Source organism: Lynx rufus, unplaced genomic scaffold (genome assembly GCF_022079265.1).
Source record: "Lynx rufus isolate CCGP_SWC_20201006 ecotype Redwood Valley unplaced genomic scaffold, mLynRuf1.p SCAF_5, whole genome shotgun sequence".
Classification (NCBI taxonomy): Eukaryota; Metazoa; Chordata; class Mammalia; order Carnivora; family Felidae; genus Lynx; species Lynx rufus.
This window is the reverse complement of record NW_025814867.1, coordinates 38,156,455-38,170,846: the sequence shown is the minus strand read 5'-3', so window position 1 is coordinate 38,170,846 and position 14,392 is coordinate 38,156,455. Positions and strand designations below refer to the sequence as shown.

Here is a 14,392-nt window from a genome sequence, read left to right as displayed (position 1 = left end):
CTAAGGTCAGGAACAAGACAGGGATGTCCACTCTTGCCACATTATTCAACATAGTATTGGAAGTCTTAGCCTCTGCAATCTGACAACACAAAGAAATAAAAGGCATCCAAATCAGCCAGGATGAGGTCAAACTTTCACTCTTCACAGATGACACGATAAGTCTATATGGAAACTCCAAAAGATTCCACAAAAAAACTGCTGGAACTGAGTCATGAATTCAGCAAAGTTGTAGGACATAAAATCAATGCACAGAAATCAGTTGCATTCCTATACACCAACAATGAAGCCACAGAAAGAGAAATCAAGGAATCGATCCCATTTACAATTGCACCAAAAACCGTAAGATATCCAGGAATAAATCTAACCAAAGAGGTGAAAAATCTATACACTGAAAACTTTAGAAAGCTTATAAAAGAAATTGAAGACACAAAAAAGTGGAAAAATATTCCATGCACCTGGATAGGAAGAACAAATATTGTTAAAATGTCAATAGTATCCAAAGCAATCTACATATTCAATGCAATCCCTATCAAAGTAACACCAGCATTCTTCACAGAGCTAGAACAAACAATCCTAAAATTTGTATGGAACCAGAAAAGCCCCCGAATAGCCAAAGCAATCTTGAAAAAAGAAAACTAAAGCGGAAGGCATCACAATCCCGGACTTCAAACTGTACTACAAAGCTATAATCTGGGGCGCCTGGATGGCTCAGTCGGTTAAGCGTCCGACTTCAGCTCAGGTTGTGATCTCACGGTCAGTGAGTTCCAGCCCCGCGTCGGGCTCTATGCTGATAGCTCAGAGCCTGGAGCCTGTTTCAGATTCTGTGTCTCCCTCTCTCTGACCCTCCCCCGTTCATGTTCTCTCTCTCTCTCTCTGTCTCAAAAATAAATAAACGTTAAAAAAAAAAAATTAAAAATTTAAAAAATTAAAAAAAAAAAAGCTGTAATCAGCAAGACAATATGGTACTGGCACAACAACAGATAACTCAGATCAATGGAACAGAATAGAGAACCCAGAAATGGACCCGCAAACATATGGCCAACTAATCTTTGACAAAGCAGGAAAGACTACCCAATGGAATGAAGAGTCTCTTCAGCAAGGGGTGCTGGGAAAACTGGACAGCAACATGCAGAAGAATGAAACTGGACCACTTTCTTACACCATACACAAAAATAAACTCAAAATGGATTAACACCTAAATGTAAGACAGGAAGCCATCAAAATCCTCAAGGAGAAAGCAGGCAAAAAACTCTTTGATCTTGGCCGCAGCAACTTCTTACTCAACACATCTCCAGAGGCAAGGGAAACAAAAGCAAAAATGAACTATTGGGACCTCATCAAAATAAAAAGCTTCTGCACAGCGAAGGAAACAATCAGGAAAACTAAAAGGCAACTGACATAATGGGAGAAGATATTTGTAAACGACAAATTAGATAAAGGGTTAGTATCCAAAATCTGTAAAGAACTTATCAAACTCAACACCCAAAAAACAAGTAATCCAGTGAAAAAATGGGCAAAAGACATGAATAGACACTTCTCCAAAGGAGACATCCAGATGGCCAACTGACACATGAAAAAATGTGCAGCATCACTCATCAGGGAAGTACAAATCAAAACCACAAAGAGATACCACCTCACACCTGTCAGAATAGCTAACATTAACAACTCAGGCAACAACAGGTGTTGGTGAGGATGTGGACAAAGAGGATCTCTTTTGCATTGCTGGTGGGAATGCAAGCTGGTGCAGTCACTGTGGAAAACAGTATGGAGCTTCCTCAAAAAATTAAAAATAGAACTACCCTATGACCCAGCAATTGCACTACTAGGCATTTATCCAAGAGATACAGGTATGCTGTTTTGAAGGGGCACATGCACCCCAATGTTTATAGCAGCACTATCAACAGTAGCCAAAGTATGCACAGAGCCCAAATGTCCATTGATGGATGAATGGATAAAGAGATGTGGTATATATACCTAATGGAGTAGTACTGGGCAATCAAAAAGAATGAAATCTTACCATTTGCAACTAGGTGGATGGAACTAGAGGGTATTATGCTATGCAAAATTAGTCAGAGAAAGACAAATATCCTGTGACTTCGCTCATATGAGGACTTTAAGACACAGAACAGGTGAGCATAAGGACAGGGAAGCAAAAATAATATAAAAACAGGGAGGTGGACAAAACATAAGAGACTCTTAAACACGAAGAACAAACAGAGGGTTACTGGAGGGGTTGTAGGAGGGGGAATTGGCTTAATGGGTAAGGGGCATTAAGAAATCTACTGAAATCATTGTGCACCATGTGCTAGCTAACTAACTTGGATGTAAATTTAAAAAGTTAAACTAAAAAAAAAGCTGCTGTAACAGAGAAAAATAAAATAAAAATAAAAATATTAAGAATTAAATGCCACCTGTAAGACTGGGACAGAATATATACGGATATTCAGTGTGCAATAAAGCAATGTATATTCCCAATGTAAGTTTATACAACATATTACAGTGCTATGGAATTACAGTATAACTCTATTTTTAGTTAAAAGATGTTCCCATCATTAGTTTTCAAATACGGTTATTAATTTTAAATACCACTGTATAACTATGTGTCAGTGATTTACATGTGATTTCACGTTTACAATCAACACCCAAGGTCAGTACCCATTTTGTGAGAAAATTAGATTCCGAAATATCACACAGCTAGTAATGGTGAATAGCTGGGAATTCCAGTCCAAATAGGACTCCACAGCCTAGGCTCTTCCTCCCCTTCCACACTAGGCCTTGCCACATCTCATTTAAAAATCAAAAAGCAAGTTCCTTACTGTAAACAGTTTGAAGCTCTGCATTTTCTTAGGGCCAAATAAAAGAAACGAGAATAGAGTTTTTCTTCTTTCCTTTGTGGCAAATGAATTTCCAATCCAAAAACTGCGTTTACTACATGCCAAAGTTTTAGTTTCCTTTTCAGCAGGCAGTAAGGAAAAAAAAAAAAAAAAAAAAAAAGCATTTGAGTATGGTAATTACTATTAATACACTACAATTTCAAAATCACATGGCTTGCTTTGAAAGCATACTTTGTACCCCACTCTATGAAATGTTGATGTGAAATTATACATAACCATTAAAGAGAACACAGCACAAAAAGTGGTAAAAATGGTAAAGAAAGTGATATGGAAATAGCTGGCATATATACTTGGTATTACTTGTTTTCTTTTGAAGTTTTTACTCAAAATAGAAAATGCTAATGTGCCATTTGGGGAAAATCCTTTTCAAATTCTGTAAGGAAACAGAGAAACTTTAAAGAAAAAGTAGGTTTTAAAAAAAGAACCAATGCACAAGCTACCACATGGATGAACCTTGAGGACATTATACTAAGTGAATTATGCCAGCCACAGAAAGACAAATACTGTATGATTCCACTTATTTGAGGTATCTGGAGTAGTTAGCGATACTCCCAGAAATAAAAAGAAAATAAGGGATGGGGAGGACATGAGGAGTTAATTGTTCGATTTTCAATTTTGTAAAATGAAGTTATGGAGACTGCTTGCACAATGTGAATACACTGAACACGACTGGATTATACACCTAAAAATAGTTAAGATGGTAAATTTTGTTATGAGTATTTTACCACAATTAAAACATTTTTAAGTCTTAAAAGAAACCAATGGATTATTTTTAGTGTAATAATGATATTGTGACTACGTTGTTTTAAAAACAAAACATTCAGTCAGAGATACATACTAACAAGGTGATACTTGGGATGTTCATTCTACAATTTTGTATGTTTGAAACCTTTCCCCCGTGAAATAAAATGAACAAAATAACTCTTCAAAGCAAGGGGAACAATAAAATTTCCTAATCAAGAGAATCATCTATCATAAAAATATTTTATTATAGTTTAAACATGTAAGATGTAACATTTTAGCTACAACTGATAAATGTGACACATCACTTATTTCACTTGAAAGAAAGCTGCTGAAAACCAGCTATGGTTTACTGAGCTTGCATTAGAAAAACTACATGGAGAAAATTACATGAACAGGCTAAAGTTTGCTATGAAAACAATGTTTTTTTATTAAAGTAATTAAAAGTCAAAAAACAACAACAAAGGGAAATTCCACAACCTTTGCAACTATATAATCTTTATGTAGAAAAACTATAAAGTGACAGTCTGGAAAGCAGCTCCACAATAAACTTAATCCTTACATCAAGAGTAACTAAATTATGGAATCAGTTCACCCAAAAGAAAAGGTCTTGCTATAAAATATTTCAGCTGAGCTGATTTCAACTAGATTATTCTCATTCCTGAAAAATTGTCTTTCCTGATATTTCAAATCAGCAGAGATGTAACATACAAGAGCCTGTTGAAGTAAAAGGATAAAACAAATATTCCAAGCACAATTACATGTGAAAATGAATGAGGGCATTTTATCTATAGATCTACAAAACTATATAAATAATCAGTTATACACATAACCCATTTACACTGAAGCTCCATGAGGTGGTACTGAATAAACACTGAGGCGTTGAATTTTCAACAATGGAACATGGCTCACTCTGAACAGCAGCACATTCCCACCTTTTAGTCTAGCATCACAACACTTCCCCTGGGATTTGTATTTGTGTATTTTCTGAGTCCTGGGAAGCTGACAACAAAAATAAAGAAAAAAAGCAAAATGACAAGAAATGAAATACCCCCTAAAATTTGCCTAAAATCTACATGTGAAATATGAAGAAGTCAAGCACTTTGTGAGTTTTTAGTCACGTGTTCTTTTAAACTTGTACTAGTGTCTTCATTAGTATCTGTGCTGAATTTCCTGTAATTAGTTTTTCCATTAAAGTGAAAGAGGAAAACAACAAAGAAAAAAAGCTCTTATTTTGTAAATGTACAGTCTTAGAATAGCGTTACTATTTATTTTTAAAACAACCTTCTCTGTTGAAGAAATCACACTGATGTGGTCATCAGAATAGCCGAGGTCACTTTGGCAATACAGCGATTTATTTGCTCTCATTTTTTAATAATCATAATGATAGACTGTTATGGCCATAAAACTTTTCACAATCTATATGATCATGAAGGCAAATGTGTAGAGAACATGTCTAATATACTTAAATCGATTGGAACTTCTTAAAAATATTTTCAAGAATATTAAATTTTGGGGATAAAATACAGAAGTCATAAGCAAGTATTTCTTCTAAGATTCTTTAATTGGGATAAAAATCTCAGGGTTAGCTCACGAATGGTCTGTAACAAAGAAAAATTAGGTCACCGTAATCTCTGCAAACTTTAGCAGAAAAGCCAAAAACATTCTAAGCATCATAAAAGAGCTTGTTGTTTTAGTCTTTAATCTCTAACTTCTCAACATTTATAGTTTAGAAATGCCCATATGCTTGCTAATGGTAATAAGGAAATACAATGTCAAAGAAAAGATTCACAAACATGATCCTTTTCAATCATAGGTCTCTCTTTGGTAAGAAACAGACCACCATTTATTTGTGTGTTTTCTCTCAGGGTAGGAGAAGGAGATTAAATGGTATTAAACTGGTAAGAAATCCCCGTGTATAAATGTTATTAGGATCGAAGGTAAAGAGATTAAGCCTTTATAAGAAGAGTAGGATCTTCTTTATAAAAAGAGTAGGTAACTCTTACTTGTAGCTATGACAGAGCATCATAACCATCTATTACAGAGCGGGAACAGTGTATTTCCTGTAACTTGTATAGAAAGCCACCCTACAAACATTTTAGTTAACCTGTGGAAATTTTGCTGTCTAATGAAGAGTGTTCTTTAGATAGGAAACAGATGAATAATATGCTATTTAAAAAATGGTAAACTATCTCCCCCGCTAAGAATTTACCAATTTATGATCCTATTAAACTTTCATAGAATCCATGAAGAATTAAACAGGCTTACTCTAGATATTTTCTCATTAAGTAAAATTGGAAATAACCTATGTAACAATACCATTTGCAATTCCAGGAAAAAAAAATCCAATCCAATCTAATACACACATTTAGCAAACTTACAGAATACATATTCTATCAAGCCTAAGCAATCCCCTCCCCCAACACACCCAAAAGAATATTTGCTGTATCTGGATCCAAATTAAAGGGACTGCAAACTTCCATTGCAGTAGGAAAACTACTACAAATAAGCACCCAAAACTGACGTAACAATTTCTACTCACTCCTCCTTCCCCAGGGTATTTTTTTTTTTAAAGAGAAAAAAATAAACACTCCTTGTAACTTGGCTGGGAAAATCATAACCTGACCAATTACTTATAAAACTATACTAGATACCAACTAATAATGGAATGCCCAAATCACTAGCAACTCAACATTATTGTTATATTTGCAGAAAAAAGCAATATATAAATTTCCCTTCTCCCAGGCAATGAACAGAGGAGAAAAAATGTGTTGCTTTTAAAATGGCTATATTTGTAGGTTTTTAAAAACCAGCACCAAATGTTCATGTTTAATTATTCTGAGCAACATTTAGGAATTAACATTCCCTAACATTATGGACAAACAAAAGAGTGAAGTGAACAGTAAGGGAGTAACTTTCAAGCAATATTGCATGTTGACAAGAACCATTAAGTAAAACAAACTGATTGGCTCTTTTCTAAAGCTGTATTTTAAGGTTGCCCAGTTTGGAAACAGCATACCTCACTGCTCAGCTAATATACCTACTCCTCAAACCATTGGTATAGCTTATTTTATAACTAGGCAACAGTAAGTAAAACAACTGGAAAATACAGTTTTAAAATCTAACTCAAAACAATCCATTATTAGAACAGTTTTCTACTCTATGAAGGGGGGAAAATATCAAACCACTGCATAAAGTGTCTAAATAAAAAACTGAAAAATTCACAAATCGTAGTAGTGTCAGTTCAAGTCTACATAACCCTTTATTACATATTTCTAGCAATATTATGATCAACATTACACAAGTTTCCTTATTTCTTCCTCATACTGCAGCAATTATTCCCATTGTATATAGATTTTAACTCTGCAAATTGCTTAAATCAACTTTGCACAATGAATTTACAAACTACTGGATGTTAAGTTTCCTGAAAACTATTTTACTCTTAAGTTTTACCTAAAGCTAAACCTAAAATTCAATTCTTAAAAAAACAAAACAAAAAACTAAGGTGCTTTAAACAGAACTTTGTAGAAATACATGAATACAAGCGTTTGAAAGGTAATCTACAGAGGGCTATATAAAAGGGCATTTATCATACAAAAAACTTCGACGGCCAACTCTTGTTAGAAAATTTCTTTTATAAATAAACTTCTTTCATGATAGAAGATGAGTCAAAAGATGGAGATTTAATTTTCCCCTAAAAATAAGTAGTTGCTCAGGACATAGGCTGAGTATACTGAAATCGTATTGCTTCTTTGAAAAAAGAAAAAATATTGTAGCCAGGCATTCCATTAACAAAAAAGACCATGCCACCTTTACCTAGTCTTTTGATCTCTGGGTACTAGTATTATCCAAGATAACCTCATCGAAGTTGGTTGGCAAGCCTACCAAATAGGAGTCTCAGGTCCCTTAATTTTCATAGTCATCTTAGTAAATATAAAACTTTAGCTACTTGAACAATGGAGCTTATAAAGTGCATTAAGTATAAGAAACACAACAGAAGTGCTAAACTCAGTAGGACTTTAAGGGACTTGATGTCACCAATGGGGCAAAAAAACAACATTATAGTTTTCTGTTCAGATTTTATTTGAAATCTAATTCAAATTGTCAAAGCTACAAAAGGGGGGAAGACATCTGTATTATTTTTGCTAAGTCACAACATCCTAAAACAAAATACTACTACTGCCAGCAGATCCATTATACACATTTCTGATGAAATTCATTAGCACAATAAAAATTTCATCTTGAGAAACAGCCACAATGAAAGTAATTTATACAATATAAAACAATGACAGGTCTACAGATGTAGTTACTCATGAGTTTACACATGCATTCACAAACAAATAAACAAAAAATCCAGGAATGCTCTTTCATTTGATTTTTTGTTTTTTTTTTTTTAAAAAAACAGACCATTCAGGCACAAAACAAAATTGCATTTCCAATAAGTGACAGCATCTTAAAGATTTATGTCAGTGTTTGTTTTTCTTTGACTTTTTATGAGACCTGTGTGGAGATCGGGACTGAGATCTGGATTTCTTCCCTGACTTTTTAGGGGATCTAGACCGTGATCGCCTAGACCTTTTAGGTGTCCTGGAACCAGATGGTGATCTGTGGAAACAAATGAAAACAATTTATCAAAGTACTCATGTGATCAAAATGGACCATCCTTCAATTACCTAAAATGATCTTTAACAGAGCACAAAGTCAGAAATAAAACAGGTTGTAAACTTCCCAAATTTACACTTTGTCTACTTTACAGAAACACACATACACACAAGTTTGCACCTCCGGTGTGCAGCACCCATGATTATCAGTGGTGCGCTTGCTTACGAAGACAAAATCTTGAGCCCCACCACTGTTCTATTTAATCAAAATCCCAAGAGGTAAGGACTGGGAAGTTGCATTTTTAACAAGCTCCCCAGGTTACTAATATACCCCCAAAGTCTGAACCTCTAAATCTACAAGATAAAGTTCAAAATGGCATCTAAAATCATTCACACAATTTTTAAAGCATAGCAGCTCTGCAGCCTATCTTCTTGAAGGAAAAGCACCAACTACTGCATATCGTTAAGGAAATCATTTAAGACACCATAATTCTGTATGCGCAGTTCATGAAGATTACCAAAACTAATAAATGTACTTTAATATATATATATGCAAGTACCACTTAGAAAAGGAGAAACATATCTCTTTTATAAAGAATTTACTAAAAATGGTTACAATAATAAAGTTTTAGGACATAAAGCAGTTTTAGTTCACAGGAAAATTCCACTATGTAACACCAGATGAATAAAACATTTCTTAACCATTTTTCTAGAACTACAAGGAAAAGAAGTATGTAACACACTAAAACTACACACTGAAGAATGGTATTTAATTCCACAAGTCTCTACCCAAGAACTTGCTAATAAGATGCAGGGGCAGGAGGAAGGGGGTAATGTATTTTTCTTTCAGCCTTGACAAAATCAAAGAATATTCTATAGAAACTGAAGAACAAAATGAAAAGTAAAGCAGCTATCCCTAGTCCACAGAGAACACTGGATGTAATGTTTAAAATTCTTGGCTGGTCTTTACTTGTTGGAAGCCTTCTTATGCTTTAAGTCATTATGAGACTGGGGTGGGGAGGTGGGAAGGCATAATCTAAAATGAAAGTATACTTCTCCGGTTTTCTAACACCCTTTAAAAAAATGGCTGCCAGCCAAATTATTTTCAAAAGCTGGTAAAATGACAAGGAAACCGGCATTTGAAATTTTACCAAAAAATTAACTGCATTTACCTTTTGGCCTTTTTGCTAACATCTCTAGGAGAATCTTTGTGAGATGACCTGGACCGTGAGCTCTCTTTATGAGATCTTTCTGAACGCTCTGATCGCTCCGATTTGGGTGAAGGGGATTTCACTCGTCTACCACTGCTACTTCGAGATGGGCTAGGGGATGTGCTGTGTCGCCTCTTCCTATGGAACAAAGCCCCCAAAACATTACATAAGTGAGCAAAGGATCAAGTATTCATTTTCCTTCTACTGAATTAGCGATTTATTCCTATCAGTTTATACTAACTTTATTTTCACTTAACCTTATTAATGTTATTTTCCAACAACATTCAAAGCCCTTTATAAAGAATATCTTAAAGATAGGTTCATCAACATGGATGGAACTAGGGTGTATTATGCTAAGCAAAATAAGTCAGTCAGAGAAAGATAAATGTCATGTGATTTCACTCATGTGGAATTTAAGAAACAAAACAGATGAACATTGGGGAAAGGAAGGAAAAACAAGATAAAAACAGAGAGGGAGGCAAATCATAAGAGACTCTTAAATACAGAGAACTGAGGGTTGCTAGAGGGAAGGTGGGGGCGGATGGGCTAAAATGGGTGATGAGCATTAAGGAGGGCACTTGTTGGGATGAACCCTGGGTGTTAGATATAAGTGATGAATCACTAAATTCTGCTTCTGAAACCATTATTGCAATATATGTTAATTAGCGTGGATTTAAATAAAATTATAAATTAAATATAGGTTGATCAAAACAAATACTGAACTCAACTAAGTTCAATTGTCTTTTTCTATGAGACACTGGAACAATGGATAAAATTTCATTAAGGTCTCTGATGAGGTGTTTTTTAAACACTTTACTTATTTATTCATTCATTCATTCATTTTTAAAGTTTATTTATTTTGAGCAGGGCTTGAACCCACAAACCATGAGATCATTACCTGAGCCAAAACTAAGAATCAGACACTTAACCGAATGAGCCACCAGGTGCCCCAAATAAGTGTTTTTTTTTTTTTTTTTAAATGTTAGTTCTCCAATCTTGAAACTTATTGTGGTTATGTAAGAAAATGGGGCATCATGTCGGCTTTTTTTTTTTTTTAAATGTTAATTTATTTTTGAGAGAGAGAGACAAAGACAGAGCATGAGCTGGGGAAGGGGCAGACAGAGGGAGACACAGAATCCAAAGCAGGCTCGAGGCTCTGAGCTGTCAGCACAGAGACGGATGTGGGGCTCGAACTCACAAGCCGCAAGATCATGACCTGAGCCGAAGTCGGATGCTCAACCGACTGAGCCATCCAGGAACCCCAGCAAGTTACTCTTAAATGGTTGGGAGGAGGGGAAAGGAAGGGCAAAAAAAATAAAGCAAAAGTAGAAATATTTCAACATTTGGAGAGTGTGCGTGAAGGATATCTGGGAATTCTTTATACTATCCTTGCAACTTTTCTATGAATCAAAAAATGTATCAAAAAAATAAATACAAGACAAACAAATGGTAAATTTAGCATTTAACCAATTAGTATACTTATGTTATTTGTAACTATCTGTAGAGTAACTAAGCCAGAATTTTTTAAATTTGCATTCACTTGGTTTTTATTAGGAAAATCTCAGTTCTGTTACTAAAGCAATTTTCTCTATTAAATGAGACATTTAGGAACTGAAAGTAAAATAAAAACTAAAAAAGAAGTGGTTTTGATTAGAATGAAGACTTAAAATGAGGAGCAAGTCCCTATGGTCCATGTACACAAACTCCTTTTAGATAGGATTGGGAGATTCAAGTTTTCAAAGGCAGCAGCCTCAACTCAGAAGAATTGCTTATACCAGAGACAACAAGCAAGATATAGCAAGCTGTTTAGTTATTTAAGCCTTAGGTCTGATACCTAATACGGTAACTGAATTCTTGCACTTAACTAAGGCTAAGGTACCATACGACCCACGTAGAGGGATGATGTCCCAGTTAGCTAAGCCAAGTGCCAGCTAACTGCCCCATTTCTCAGCTAATTCCGCCTCCTGCAGGCAGGAGCCAAACACATTTATCATGAAAAAATACTTTTCTAGTTTGTTGGCATCGGTGATGAAAACATTACAAAATGAAACATCATTTCAAAACTTGAAACCAGCATAGGAACTGAGTGAGAAATGTTATACCTTTCTTTCCTTGTTGGAGTACATTCATCTTTCTCCTTCTTGTCTTTGGATCGAGATTCCAATTTTTCTTTATCCTTTTTATCTCTTTCTCGTTCTCTTTCTAATTCTTTCTCTTTCTCCTGTTTTATTTTTTTTAAAGAAAGAATAGTCATTAAAAAATACCAATCTGGGTTAATCTCATTTATGCAACAATATTTTAACCACTTTTTAAAATCACTACTGAAGGTACAATGCCATTTTTTAAAAAATACCTACTCTTCCAGGAAAAGTAGTCATTTCTTCTTACACTGAGTAAAAATACTAATACCAGTGACAGCAGCTAAACGGTTGAATTCCTACCACAGACCAATTACTAAACAACTTGCCATATACCATTTCATGTAACACTTCAAAACAGAAAATAGAAATTTGCTATTACCCTCATTCTAAAGATGAAAAATGACACTCAGAAAGGTTAAGTACCATGCTCATAGTCATAATGGATGGAGAAGTCAGGATCTGAGTCTAAGCTCTACAGCCAGTCCTCTTAACTACTCCCTCTGTCCCTCCACTTAAAAAAAAACAAAACAATAAAAAAAAAACAAAAAAAAAAAAAACAAGGAGAAAGGTAAGAGACTGGCCTTTCTATCTTAGACTACAATAGTCAGCAGCATTCCTACAGCAAGTTGATTTAATCAAAGGAAAGCTCTTTCCAAGCAAAAGGCTTAAAAGGAAATATAGCTATTCACAATAATCATCCATCAGAAAATCTTAATTAGTAACAAGTACCATTTGTATTGGAAATTTTAAATCCTAACTTCTACAAGTACAAAATGACTATATGACTTTATATAAACCAGAAAGATGACCTATCTGCTTATCCCCACTGCTACTACTGCCACTTCTCACTTGAGATTATGACTTCTGTTGATAAAATAATTAAGGGAGTGGCTACAAACAATGAACCGACAAAGCCAACTTAGGTCTTCATTACCAGGAATTGAATCTCTCTACGATTTGTATGCATCAAGAAAGCTACCTGGTAACTGATAAAATGCCTATACCAGATGTTGCAAACATTTTCTGCAAAGAGTCATAGAGTAAGTATTTTCTGCTCTATGGGCCACACAGGATCTCTGTCCTAAGTATTCAACTCTGTCATGATAGTCCAAAAGCTTGAAGGGGCATGGATGTGTTCCAACAAGCTGATTTATGATGAGGTGATGAGTCTGCTGACCCTCAGTATATACCTTCAAGAAACACATCCTTCTCTCCAATTACAATCATAGAATGCAGAGAGTAAAATGGTAATATAGGTATTACTACCATCAGGACCAGTGAGTATCTCAAAGTATAGTCTTAAATGCAGATCAAATCCCTGCCACCAACTCCAAAGGGACTCTTGGGGTACAGATACATCTTTTTAAAAATCTCATTTTTCTTTTTTCGAAATACAACTAGAGTACAGATTTAAAAAGTGATGCTGAGGGGGCGCCTGGATGGCTCAGTTGATAAAGCATCCACCTTCAGCTCAGATCATGAACTCACAGTTCATGGGTTCGAGCCCCACGTCGGGCTCTGTGTTGACATCTCAGACCTGGAGCCTGCTTTGGATTCTGTGTCTCTCTCTCTCGCTCTCTGTTCCTCCCCCACCTGCACTGTCTCTCTCTCTGTCTCTCTCTCTCTCTCTCAAAAATAAAGATTTTTAAAAATTAAAAAATGAATAAATAGATAGATAGATAGATAGATAGATAGATAGATAGATATTGATGCTGAGGACACTGTCTTCGTCTGGTAATCTGTAGGATATATTTTCCTGATTGAAATACTTAAAATATTTTGAACAATTTAATCCAATAAAAAAGTAATTAAAATCCAATTTAAAAAGTAGCGATTATCTCACAATCCTGCAAAATTGGGACTATCAACCTAGTTTCACAGAGAAAAGCAGGCCTCCAGGACTTGCCTGGGAGCACACAGCAAAAGGCGGCCCCAGGAGTGCACAGGTCTGTGTGGCACCGAAGCTACTTTACCATAGTGCTGCTCCTCTCACTGGTTCTACACCATTAATAGTTTTAGTGAGTCTAAGTTCTAGTGTTCTAGTCTAGCCTTTTCTTTTCTTTCTCTCTATATGGTCTTTTCTACAATGACAATCAAGGTAAAACTTAATAGCAGTCCCAATAAAATTCCTGGGTTCTTTCAACAATTAACAAATGGGCTTTCTTGTTCTAAATTCTCTGTATATTGCCACAAATTTTTTATGTACTCGAGTTCACCAATGAAGTATGTTACCCCTTGGTGTCCTTCTTTGTAAACAATGGAAAAGGAGTCCTAAATGAACGTCCCAAATTCTAAGTCCATCTTTATCTCTGTGCCACTTCTCAGGGGGTTGTTGGTGTTTTACTGTCACAAATGTTGGCACTTCATATAAGGTCTTCCAGCTTTGAAAGCATGGAATTTCTAGTCCACAGGTAGTATATCCAGAATAAAATGGTGCGCTATTGCTTTCAGACCCTTTCCCAAGTTGAAATGATTGCAAAACATCAAATTTCTAATGTTCCTGTCTACCAGTATTCAGCATTTGCACATCAAAGGATATAATTTGAGATATACTTTTCCTTTAGTGTACTAATATACCAAAATTCTAGGTAGTCAAACAAATTACTTCAGAAAATACGCATTACTGAGTACACTTATTCCTTACTCGTTGAAGAAGTTTATCTCTGTAGTGTTCTACTTGCTCCTGAAAGCTCTGGCCTGGTTTTTTAGGTCTTTTTCCAGATTCCAATTCATCCTGAAACTTCATAACTTTGAGCTGTGAAATAAGACATTTTAAAAATAAATCTTTTCATCATTATAGCTTT

General features: G+C 35.2%; 1 protein-coding gene across 3 annotated transcripts in view; it reads right to left on the bottom strand.

Moving 5' to 3' along the window:
• Positions 1 to 4,040: 4,040 nt before the first annotated feature.
• Positions 4,041 to 14,392, bottom strand: part of U2SURP (U2 snRNP associated SURP domain containing) — a 53,941-nt gene continuing 43,589 nt past the window's right edge. For all 3 annotated transcript variants that reach the window (XM_047098950.1, XM_047098949.1, XM_047098951.1), the window contains 4 exons: positions 14,233 to 14,343; positions 11,550 to 11,668; positions 9,409 to 9,585; positions 4,041 to 8,240 (listed from right to left, as the gene is read on the bottom strand). In XM_047098950.1, coding sequence (XP_046954906.1) covers positions 8,102 to 8,240; positions 9,409 to 9,585; positions 11,550 to 11,668; positions 14,233 to 14,343 — 546 coding nt within the window. In that variant the 3' untranslated portion in view covers positions 4,041 to 8,101. The remainder of the gene's footprint in view (positions 8,241 to 9,408; positions 9,586 to 11,549; positions 11,669 to 14,232; positions 14,344 to 14,392) is intronic.